Source organism: Polypterus senegalus, chromosome 9 (assembly GCF_016835505.1).
Source record: "Polypterus senegalus isolate Bchr_013 chromosome 9, ASM1683550v1, whole genome shotgun sequence".
NCBI classification, from domain to species: Eukaryota; Metazoa; Chordata; class Cladistia; order Polypteriformes; family Polypteridae; genus Polypterus; species Polypterus senegalus.
Window position 1 is genome coordinate 84,927,710 of NC_053162.1, and position 13,095 is coordinate 84,940,804.

Below are 13,095 nucleotides of genomic sequence, written 5' to 3' on the forward strand. Positions count from 1 at the left end.
GAGATCAAACAAACTGCATATCTTTGGGATGACCATCCTGAATATTGACACCCATACATCTAAAAGGTTCAACTTCTGTTTCAGTTAAGAATTGACTGCTGCAATAATATGAGCAACTAGACAAACCCTAAATTGATCTAAAACTACTACTCTTGCATTCTTTTTGATTTTTACTCAGATTGGTTATTTTATATTAGTTGCTGATTCTATTTAAGCAGACTGGTTCTCTCTTTGTTCTTGTTTGCAGACATAATCGTGTTAAACACTTTTTATCTTGTTTATTATAAAGCAATTGAATGTTTTGATTTCATTAGTTGTTGAGTTAAAATTTCTTTAAACAGTATAAATAAATTGCCCTTGCAGACTATAATTAAATACTTGGCTTTCCTTATTGGTGACCTGGCGGACACATTTTTTCTGATTACCTTTGGCACTGGAATCTACTGGCTTATTTCTTTTAAGGTAAGGTTCATTTTACGTAGCAAAATCAAAGTGCTCTTTTTCTCACTGATACATCTGTACATATTAAAGATGGTGTATGTCTTTGTTAGAGGAGAAACATTTTGATATTCTTAGAAAAAAAAAACCATATATAAACAGGATCATCAGTGAAAACATAAGAAAATATTATAAGGCACCATGCTTGAATTTGAAAGTGTTGTAAAAGTGTTGAACTGTACAGAAGAAAACAGTTGATTACATTTTATTTGTGTATAGCAAAAGCAGAAAATGTCAAGTTTTTCACACAGGTCATGCATTGAGTCAGGGTGGGGGCTTATCCTGGTATCTTACAGTCTCATTTATTGTTTTAAAGAAGTAGAAAACATGGCAGCAAAGTGGCAATATGTTGTAATGACAAGGTAGGACCATTGGTACAGTAACAACCTAGCCCCCATTACATTACTGTATTCAAAAGGCTGCTGTTTGCCAAATATGTGTTTCCAAGTTTAGCTCAAGTTTAGTACTTCGAAGACCTCCTCAATCCCAATAACATGCCTTCCAATGAGGAAGCAGTGCCTGGGGACTCTGAGGTGGGCTCTCCCATCTCTGGGACTGAAGTCACCGAGGTGGTCAAAAAACTCCTTGGTGGCAGGGCCCCGGGGGTGGATGAGATACGCCCGGAGTTCCTTAAGGCTCTGGATGTTGTAGGACTGTCTTGGTTGACACGTCTCTGCAACATCGCATGGACATCGGGAACAGTGCCTCTGGATTGGCAGAGCTGCCCTTTGTCACCGAATCTGTTCATAATTTCTAGGCGCAGCCAGGGTGTTGAAGGGGTCCGGTTTGGTGGACTCAGGATTGGGTCACTGCTTTTTGCAGATGATGTTGTCCTGTTTGCTTCATCAGGCCATGATCTTCAGCTCTCTCTGGATCGGTTCGCAGCTGAGTGTGAAGCGGCTGGGATGAGAATCAGCACCTCCAAATCAGAGACCATGGTCCTCAGCCGGAATAGGGTGGAGTACCCTCTCGGGGTTGGGGGAGAGATCCTGCCCCAAGTGGAGGAGTTCAAGTATCTCAGGGTCTTGTTCACGAGTAAGGGAAGAATGGAGCGTGAGATCGACAGGCGGATCGGTGCGGCATCCGCAGTGATGCGGGCTCTGCATCGGTCTGTCGTGGTGAAAAAGGAGCTGAGCCGTAAGGCAAAGCTCTCAATTTACCAATCGATCTACGCTCCTACCCTCACCTATGGTCATGAGCTATGGGTAGTGACCGAAAGAACGAGATCGCGAATACAAGCGGCTGAAATGAGTTTCCTCCGCAGGGTGTCTGGGCTTTCCCTTAAAGATAGGGTGAGAAGCTCAGTCATCCGGGAGGGGCTCAGAGTAGAGCCGCTGCTCCTCCGCATCGAGAGGAGTCAGATGAAGTGGCTCGGGCATCTGATCAGGATGCCTCCTGGACGCCTCCCTGGTGAGGTGTTCGGGCACGTCCAACCGGGAGGAGGCCCCTGGGGAAGACCCAGGACACGCTGGAGGGACTATGTCTCCCGGCTGTCCTGGGAACGCCTTGGGATTCTCCCGAAAGAGCTGGAAGAAGTGGCCAGGGAGAGGGAAGTCTGGGCCTTTCTGCTTAAGCTGCTGCCCCCGCGACCCGACCTCGGATAAGCGGAAGAGGATGGATGGATGGATGGAAGTTTAGCTCAATGTATTGTGATTATACCTTGTAACACAATTAAAAGCAATTGTTGATAGTCTTATTGGTGCTACATTATTCTTTACCATTACGGTACCTTTTAAGCAAGATATCGATCCTCAGAAACTTGTCTTCTGATTCTGTTGTGCCTTTGTGTCTGACCTCTTCCTGTCAGAGTTTTCCTTCAGTTTCCAGTCTGCTTTTGATGGTGTAGGAAACTCTACCTTGGTTTTCTTTGCAGTTTCTTGAAGACCTAAACTTTTAAGGGTCAGTTTATTTTCCTTTGTCAACTTGTAATGTCCAACCCCTTACCCACTCGGCAGCTACACCTCCAAGACCTGTGGCCTGGATAGATAACTGAGGTGAATCTTATAAAATCAAGCCGTACCTCTAACAAACACAATTTTCCCCCCAATCGACGGATTAAATATAGACACACAACAACAGATATGTAAAAAATAGGTGGTTAATTATATTAAATGGCAAACAAAACACTACTGCACATTTAACACATAGGAAAAAAAAATACATATATATCCCTCCACCAAAGCAACAATGTGACACCACCATATATTTACACATCAAACCCTCCCTTGCTCCTGTAACATAACAAACAACAACGAATAACAATAATGAATGAACTACGGAATGAATGATCGTGAACTTGAGTCTGAGTATTAAACTGTCCTGAAAAAGAGGACAGATTAAAAGAGCTGAGCCTTTACAGTTTAAGCAAAAGAAGATTAAGAGGTGACATGATTGAAGTGTTTAGAACTATGAAAGGAATTAGTATAGTGGATCGAGACTTGTATTTTAAAATAAGTTCATCAAGAACACGGGGACACAGTTGGAAACTTGTTAAGGGTAAATTTCGCACAAACATTAGGAAGTTTTTCTTTACACAAAGAACGATAGACACTTGGAATAAGCTACCAAGTAGTGTGGTTGACAGTAAAATGTTAGGGACTTTCAAAACTCTGCTTGATGTTTTTTTGTAAGAAATAAGTGGATAGGACTGGCGAGCTTTGTTGGGCTGAATGGCCTGTTCTCATCTAGAGTGTTCTAACAGGGCTGCAGAGAGAAAGTTGAGGGACCAGATTAAATAAATAGAAAGAGGACAGGAGAATGTTTAAATTAGAACAGAACAGAGTATGTGGATATGTTTCTTTTAGAACAAAACATTTCATGCAGTGAGCGATGAGAGAAAGATGAAGATAAATGCACACCACAGTTCCTTAGGACTGACCTGAGCTTTAGGTAGAAAAAGAGAAAAGTAGAGGGGTTAGAAAACTTTGAATGTAATGAGTGGAACGGTAGGAGAACTATCTTATTAAAAATGCCACCCACTGTTTTTACAATCCCATGGGGGGTGAGGTGATGAGGATAAACAACATTTATTTCTAGAGAACATTTTCATACACAGAATGCAGCTCAAAGTAATTTACAGACTGTCAAGGAAATAGTCACAAGAAAAAAAAAAAAATTAAATTAGGTAAGAACAGCAATGCATAAGTAACAAAAAATACATCAAGACAGGCTAACATAGATATATAGTTTATAGCAAAGTGGAGTGCTTATATATGGTATCATACTGTAAGTCTGTAAAGATGAGTACGATGATAAAGTCAGATGGCCTTACACTGTGGCCACTGATTCTAAAGGCCTCATCATGAAAAAGGAAGAGTGGGAGTCCCAAGCCAGACAGGAACCTAAATGCCTCTGAACTTTTAGCCAAACCCTGAGGGTATAAGAAATTACACAGCAAAATGTATGGAAGTGGGTTTCATTTTAAAGGAAAGGAAAGGGAAAGTGGGTGGTAAACTGAGAAACATTAAATTATACCCCTGCCTCATACCTATCTTAAATGAGTGTCAAAATGTTTGATGAAAGATCTTTTGGAGTTCCAAAATAAACCAGGAAAGGAGAATTTTAAACAGAATTATAAGTCAGATGGAACACATCCATAACAGAATTAAATCGGGGAATTCCATTCATTGTAATAATCTCAAACTGACAGCCAGTGCTCCTACCTAACGTATGTTCAGGGCACTTGGCTCAAATGCAAATGCAGGCCTTAATGTCCCCTGGGGGTTCCCATGCTGTTGTACTGGCATGCCAGCGTTTGTTGCCTTTTCCTGTGCATGTTGTGCCAGGGCCTGATGTCCTGTAGTAGCCTGTTTTGCCTGCAGTCCCAGTCCTCCTCAAGTCACTTTCTACAGAATATGAACAATAAATGTTCATATATACACAGTATGCTGTACAAAAAAGCTGGGATACTGTGTAATAAAAACAGAATGCAATTTTTTGCAGCCTTTTTCAGTTTAACCCTTACAATACCAGTGCTTAATGAGATATAATACTTGTCTCTTTTTGTGCTAATGATTCTCGGTTCTAGGCTGTTTCTTGCCTTGTAACCAGTGCTGCTGGGATAGGCTCCATTCCCCCAGGACCCTAAATTGAATTAAGTGGGTTTATATTATATAAATGTGGTATAGTGATCTGAGCAGGTCATTCATAAGGAGACATTAGTGCCTAAATGCCATACACTGTATCAGGTACTCTTAAATATTTTTATTATAAAGATGAGCTCCACTTTGAGTGAAAAGCATGATTACAACATCATAAACAAGAGTAAGACACTCATATTGTTTCAGTTAATTTTGTCTTGTGTTTTTAGCTAAAATAGCCTGGACACGCTTGTGAATAAAAATGTTATATATGGTTATCATTTTTTCCAGAATCTATTGTATGTGTATCACGGTAACCACAATGCTCCATGGAATGACAGGAGACGGAGTCTGTCAAATATAATTTGCCTTTCTGTCTTTTGTGCTTCAGGGTCAGCAGTCTACAGTTGCAGTTGCACTGCCCTCTCCTGGTGGAACTGTGGAAGTTGATTTTATCATATACCTGTCTTTGGCATTTGCATTTAAGGTAAACCATTCTTTAAGCAGCTTTGCAAAATATAAAGAGAATAGAACATGCAGGAGGTGACATTCTGTAAGGAAACACACACTTCTGTAATGCATATTTTGCACATTTTGTTTTTTTTCTGTCAAATTAAATAACATTTTTTTTTACATGTAAGCATGTTATCTTAAGGAAAGAATCCCAGTTATGTTTATAAACCTTAATTTGTTAGTGAGATTGCTTATCTTTTTTCAGAAAGTATCATCCCTTGAATTCCCTATGTTTTATTACTCTAATTATTTTATGTTGAAAGTGGGTAAAGTCATATGTAAAATAAGAAAAGAAGCCCCTTATTAAAAAAGACAGAACAAGACATTACAGTTAACTATTTAATACAAACATTGCATATTTTTGTAAATAGAATATAGAATATGTGCCCTTCTGTGGACTGGCACTCTTCCAGGGTTGGATTAATCATTGTAAAGTGTTGCTAGGATGATGATCATCCCCTCATGATCCTAAACTTAGATTACTGATATTTTTGAAAATTAATTTGATAGATAGACTTGACAGAAGAACTGTTTTCAAAAACACACTTAATTCAAGCTTAATGGCCCACAGGCAAGCAGAGCCCATACCAGCAATATCTGTTCCAAGGTAGGAACCAACACCGGATGAGGCTCAGTTTAAATAGAAGAAGCGACGCTAAATTTATTCAATAGCTAGCTTGTCAATAACTTCTAGGGAAAACTAATTAAAATTTTATAACTGCCACACTTTTAGTTGAAGCTAATGGGTTATTGATCATCGATTCTTTTGAACATAAGGCTGGTGAAGAACAATTTAAATTGATATAAAACCAGTTGTTTTTAAATATAGTGATTATATCCCTGCATTGATTTTTAAATCATCAGTAATTCGCCAGTCATTGCTAATCGTTATTAATGGTCAGCAAAGTGAAAGGGCAGGCAAGCATAGTAGTGCTGCTGAGTGTGGTCTTGTGCTGGATGCCTGTTTTATGATTGTGTTGTTTATTATGTTACCTTTTGATTTTTTCATTATAGCAACAGTTTGATGTTTTATGAAGTGTAATTGATATGTTGTTACTCAGCCCTTTTGTGCTTTCAGGCCCTGGAACTGCTTCACATTCTGGTGGTCCAGGTGACAATTTCCATCTTTCTCATCGACTGGGAGAAGCCAGTGAACAACAAGTCCAGCTCAGGTAGGCTTCTGTAAAAAAAGACATATTAAGGACAAGTTACTGTTTCTTCATTTACAGTATAACTGAACTGTATGCAGTCTTGGTAGAAAACAGGGAAACCTGTAATAGATAGATAGATAGATAGATAGATAGATAGATAGATAGATAGATAGATAGATAGATACTTTATTAATCTCAAGGGGAAATTCACAATAAAAACATGTCTTATCAAAATCATGTCAAGCAGAGTAATAGGCTCCTAAGAACATATAAAGCTTGACAAATGTGGGATGTTGCTCAGTCCATTTCGTTCTTTCAGTTAGTTAATTACTAAGTTGTCCCAAAATCCCATCCAGAAGCTTTTTAAAAGTTGTCAAGGTTTCCCGTTCAATTCCATGACTTGATAGTTCCAGAGACACAGAACCTACAAGTGATTCCTGGCTTCCACACTAATTGCACTTTCCCCTCATTTCCACGAGGTTCCTCCTGTTCCACTATTTAAATGAAATTGTTCTGATGGCACCCACCTTTAAGAATTGTGATGACCTGCTTTAGGTACCCACCAGCTTGATCACTTCCATGAGCCACTCAGATTCAGATACTGAAACTCAGAGATGCATTTGGATCATATTCTCTGTTACGTCTTTGTTTGTAGTGTGATTGAAGTAAGTCCTACAAGAAAATGGCAAATTGAAACAGTGTAGCTATTAGTTAAACAAAGACACTTAATGGACTAAATGCTCCCCTCTTGTTTGTCATTTTTTAATGCATATAACATGGAGGTGAGTGGTTGATTCTTCTGCCTCACATCTCCAGGAGAACAGGTTTGTATTTGTGCCCAGTGGCTGCCTGTATAGAGTTTGCATGTTCTCCTAATGTCCTGGACATCTTCTGCAGGTACTTTAGTTTGCTCCCACTCTCCAGATGATGTGTGGTTTAAGGTGATGGCAGTCTGTGCCCTGTGATAAACTGGCTTCCAATCCAGAACTAGTTCTTGTCTTGCCCATAATGCTGCTGGAATCAATACTGACTCTCCTAAGTCTTGCCATAGAATAAGTGAGTTCAGAGAATTGATTTTATAATAGTCTATTCTATGAGGAGCATACATTTGATATTATCTCTGATTTGAATGTATTTTGTTGTTGGAGATTATTTCATTTTCTTAGAGATATATGCCTCGTGAGGTCTCCGGTAGGAATGACGGATGCATTCAACGTGGAGGTGGGATTACATCAGGGATCGGCTCTGAGCCCTTTCTTATTTGCAATGGTGATGGACAGGTTGACAGATTAGACAGGAGTCGCCATGGACTATGATGTTTGCTGATGACATTGTGATCTGTAGCGATAGTAGGGAGCAGGTTGAGGAGACCCTGGATAGTTGGAGTTTTGCTCTAGAGAGGAGAGGAATGAAGGTCAGCAGGAAAAAAACAGAATACATTTGTGTAAATGAGAGGGAGGTCAGTGGAATAGTGGGGACACAAGGAGTAGAGTTGGCGATGGTGGATGAGTTTAAATACTTGGGATCAACAGTACAGAGTAATGGGTATTGTGGTAGAGAGGTGAAAAAGAGAGTGCAGGCAGGGTGGAATGGGTGGAGAAGAGTGTCAGGAGTGATTTGTGACAGATGGTTATCATCAAAAGTGAAAGAGAAGGTCTACAGCACGGTAATGAGACCTGCTATGTTATATGTGTTGGAGACGGTGGCACTGACCAGAAAGCAGGAGACTGGAGATAGCAAAGTTAAAGATGTTAAGATTTGCATTGGGTGGGACGAGGATGGACAAAATTAGAAATTAGTACATTAGAGGGTCAGCTCAAGTTGGACGGTTGGAAGAGAAAGTCAGAGAGGCGAGATTGCTTTGGTTTGGACATGTGCCAAGGAGAGATGCTGAGTATATTGGGAGAAGGATGCTAAGGATAGAGCTGCCAGGGAAGAGAAAAAGAGGAAGACCTAAGAGGAGGTTTATGGATATGGATGAGAGAGGACATGCAGTTGATGGGTGTAACAGAACAAGACGCAGAGGACAGAAAGATATGGAAGAAGATGATCTGCTGTGGCGACCCCTAATGGGAGCAGCCGAAAGAAGAAGATACACCACCTCCTTTATTAAGACTATGGATACGGAACTCTTCTAATCAAAATTGTACAATCAAACACTTGCATGAAAAACTGCAAATTTGACCCTTAGTGCTCAGCTCTATCTAAATTAAATACTTTATGTACTACTTAAAGGTGCAGCCCACAGTGCCACTTGCACCACTTCATATGCAACTGTGGCAGTAAAAGGCCCTTTCAGACATGCAGAAGTAGGCACTATCGAAAAAGATGTTACTAGAATAAGACAACTGATTTCCAACACAGCTGTAGTTGTCCTCTTCATACACAAATACACCAAGAAAAGCATGCAGGAACACCCAAAATCAGCAAGTGTGATTACTGCTGTGTGCTATTTGCATAATATCTGAAAAGATGAAGATATAACTTAATTTGGGTTGGCCAAAAGTGCCACACTTTTTGGCAAATTGACTATTGTTGGAATAATGTGCCTCTGTAGTTCATCAAAAAAATGATGCCTTCTTCTTTCTGATTTGCCTCCTTGGAGGGATCGTACCCCATTGTATTGGCTTTCTTTATGGTATTACTAATTTACATCTGCAGCAATATCTAAAAGCATGTTGCCCTGCCATACTAAGCAGTAAGGTGTTCAGGGTCAGTGAGAAAATGGAGATACTGGTCAAAAGCAATGAGAGGTACAACTGCCAAAACCATATTCAGCCAAACGTCGGTGTCTTCATGTATACTTGCTAAGTAAATTGAGATGTGTGTGGGGGGTAGGTGTTCACAATTGGAGCACAATTGTCATAAAATGGCTAAGCAGCAATGGATTTAACATGGTGGCACAGTGGTAGTGCTGCTGCCCAATGACAAGGAGATTGGGATTTGAATCCTGGATGTTTCCTGTGTGGAGTTTGCATGTTCTCCCTGTGTCCATGTGGTCTTCCTCCAACAATTCAAAGACATGTATGTTAAATTGGTCCTAGTGTGTGTCTGTGTGTGAGTCGGTTCACCCTGGGCTGGACTGGAGCCATGCCCTGGGGTTGCTCCTGATGCTTCCTGGGACAGGCTCCAGCTCCACTGCGATCCTGCTGATGATGAGCGGATTTGGAAAATGGATGGATGTTTAAAGGTCATGTTACCAGATAATAAACAAAAGGTAGAGGACAGTAACCTGTTTCCTCAGGGTAACACAAATGTCAATACTAGGTGACAGTTTCCAGGGTGTCTGCACTACCTTACCATATCAGAGGCTTTGCAAACAGAGACGCCAGTATAAATTAGCTCTATTCAGCTTACTCATCACCCAACTCTGCGGTGTGCCTAACAGGAAGGTTTTGCTGTTTACCAATAAGTAGAAAAGAGACTTGTTATGACTTGTTAAGCATTCCTCATGTTTGACACAGTAAGATAAGTGAGATTTGTGATGTCATCTCTCAGACTATTGGTCCACCCTCCAGCCCAGAACGAGGAACATTCAGTTTTATTGGCTGCACATTAGAATATTGCTCGCACTGTAAGACCAGGACGTCTCACTTAAAACAGCATCACGTAGGATAGGTGGTGTTTAGTGCTCATTATATTTTGTTTAATGTATCACATTTAAAAAAAAAAAGCCTTCCTACAAGTGTATGTTAGTATGTTACTGCTATATAACAAATGCTTTGACTGGTCTTGATAAGGCAAATCACTAACGTCACTTTAGGGGCTTTGTGAGCTTGATTTGGTGTATTTTTAGCCATCTACTGTTGTTTGCTTGTGTTACGTACCAATGAGTCCTCAAAAGGTGCACGTTTATAAGGGAGTCAAGTTAGGCCTCTCTCAAACCAGCACACCCACCACCATCTCTATCTGTTGTGACTGGGGTATTCTCCACTCCTAAACAAATGGATGCATTTATTTCATAAAGCAAATGAAAGGGAACTATTTATCACAGGCAATTTTGTAACCTTTTACCAGAGTTGGCCTCCTTTCATCTGACAAGTCCAAACACACTTAAGATAAAGAATTAAAAAGCTGAGTCCCATCCAACAATGAGAAGGCTCCTTCCCTAAGGGTCAGGATTAAGGTTCCTCTTTGGTCTTAACCCCTAACCCTAACATGATTGATTTCCTACGTGCGTCTCAATTACTGTATAAGAGAACTGACTCTTTCAGGTGTCGGCTCACTTTTACATTATTCTGACAAAATGTTACCTGAACTGAAGTTTGGTGGACCCCTTTGTGACTCTGCTGACCTTCACGGGCTTCTCCTTATCCAAATACCTCTGTCCCTCTCCAGAAAGGACAGAAAGCACTAAAACATCAGGAGTTCCTTCTCCTTTTCCTCTCAGTTTTCCCTGTCCTCCTGGTAAATATTTGTATTTCAGTTGATCTCGTATTTGTTGCATTTTCTGCTTTTGTATTTCTGCTGCATCTGCAATATTCTTTTACACAATACAACTCTGTATTCATAATGGTGACTTTTAGATGTCAGTTTTGGAAAGGTTAGATGCTTAACAGGCCATCTGACATTATTATATAGCACTTGATGCGGGCTGTGATCATTCTTTGCATACTTGCCTAATTTTATTTATTAGTCCATTCACCTTTAATTTACCACCATAGGTTCTTCCCCCCAAGTCTTGCTTAAACTGGGATTACAGTGCTATATTGTGAAATGCCACATTGTAAGTGACAATCATAGTTAATTGGGCAGTAAGATGATTTTCAGTTAGCCTTCTTTCTTATGCTATCTCATTCTGTTTGCTTTGGACAAGGCCCTGTTAGAAAAATGATTCTAATGCCAATGTGTGCCTTTGCTAGGGTTAGGTGATTATTATTCTAATTCTTCTGTATATTCCCACAGGAAACCAAAGCCAAGGACTTGCAGTGAGTGCCTGGAGAACATTTTTTGTGGCTAATGAGTGGAATGAAATTCAGACAACTAGGAAAATTAAACCTATAATACAACTTTTCGTAGCCCTGCTTTTACTGGAGGTAAAAAGATCTCACATTGAGCACAGTGTTAAACACTACCACATATGGTCCATTAAAGTAATATATACTAAAGATGCAAAAGTAACAAAGTGGTACTGCTAATTCATATACAGTACTTATACAGCACTCATCTACCAGTTTACTTTTTTAAAAAATCTGTTTATTCATTTTCAGCCTAATATAGAGAGGGCAGTAATTAAATATTGTCATTAGGTGGCGCTATACCCTAATTTAAAGAGAATCATGCTAACAGCTGCTTATAGGTATGCCAAAGAACACATTCACATCTTCTTTCTGTGCATTTTGTAACTAAAGCATGCAATGCACTGCTTGGTACTACTTTTTGGACATTTTTGTTTGGCCTTCACAGTTTAATTTCCATTAAATTATTGATTAAACATTTAACTATCTTTACATCACTGTTGCAGCGTTTATGAGGTGTGTCTTCTGTGGTAGGGCTGGTTGCAATTGAAAAATAAGCTTTAGTGACAATGTGTGAAAAGTTCTTCACTTCTGACAAGGGAATTGTGTTTAGTAGTACCAAGTCACATATTTACTGTAGTAAGGTAATATAAGGAGACATGTTCAATATAAATATATAGCTTGATTTTTTTAGTGGCTTTATTATTTGGTTTGAACAAAAACCCAGAGCCACAGTGTTTCCCTAGGACTGAATCTGGAAGCTACTCTTACAGTCTATGAGACACAGACTCTCCATTTCAACCACTGTAGTTGCAGGCATTCAATCCAATTAGTTTAACAAAATAAATGGGTTAGTCTTATTTCAAATTGATCTATCGTAATTGTTTAACTAGCTAGGCTTTTTTCCTCCCTTATTTGGAATTCAGAAAAAATTGCTAGTGTGACATTTACATGTAAAATAAATAAAAAAATTGGATTTTTTTGCTGGGTGGCACGGTGGAGCACTGGTTGCGCTGCTGCCTCGCAGTTAGGAGATCCGGGTTCGCTTCCCAGGTCCTCCCTACCTGGAGTTTGCATGTTCTCCCCGTGTCTGCATGGGTTTCCTCCCACAGTTCAAAGACATGCAGGTTAGGTGCATTGGCAATCCTAAATTGTCCCTAGTGTGTGTCCTGTAGTGGGTTGGCACCCTGCCCGGGATTGGTTCCTGCTTTGCGCCCTGTGTTGGCTGGGATTGGCTCCAGCAGACCCCCATGACCCTGTGTTTGGATTCAACGGATTGGAAAATGGATGGATGAATTTTTTGCTATAGCTTGGTACACATAGCTTTTTTAAGTGTATTGTTTTTAATTCACATTTGTCTTTGGAGTTGTTTCCTTAATTATATCCAAGGTAGGGACAGCTTTCCCCTGCAGCTCCCCAAGTACCCAAGCACCCCACCAGAGCTGCCTCTCAGAACTACAGCTCCCAATATGCCCGGAGGTGTTACAAATGGGTCTTCAACCAGAGGGATGCTGCCACCTTGTGTACTACAGGGGAAAGACATGGCCCTGGGAAGCAGCCTGTTTGTGTCTTTCCATTATGGCCTCATAACCAGGAAAAGTACCAGCAGCCAACATGGCTGGAATTCTTGTCCATCCACTGCAACACTTACAACTGACAAATAGTGACATGCAGTGCAGACACAGGTGCAAGTGACATGGGACTCTAAAGGAGAGTTACTTTTATGCTACTTAGTAAGAACGGGCCTAAATAACCAGAGCATTCAAAGAAAAAAAAATTCCAGATTGAGGCATTGAAAGAAGGAATCGATAGGGGTGTGCACATGCAGTTACAGGGGTCCATAGGACTGAACTTGGGATGCACTGAGTTAAGTCTTTACTTATTAATTAGCACACA

At 40.2% G+C, this 13,095-nt stretch overlaps 1 protein-coding gene across 1 annotated transcript in view; it reads left to right on the plus strand.

Moving 5' to 3' along the window:
• Positions 1-13,095, plus strand: part of LOC120535491 (meckelin-like) — a 128,575-nt gene that overhangs the window by 87,867 nt on the left and 27,613 nt on the right. The window contains exons 17-20 of the mRNA XM_039763379.1: positions 364-462; positions 4,969-5,064; positions 6,169-6,262; positions 11,147-11,277. Coding sequence (XP_039619313.1) covers positions 364-462; positions 4,969-5,064; positions 6,169-6,262; positions 11,147-11,277 — 420 coding nt within the window. The remainder of the gene's footprint in view (positions 1-363; positions 463-4,968; positions 5,065-6,168; positions 6,263-11,146; positions 11,278-13,095) is intronic.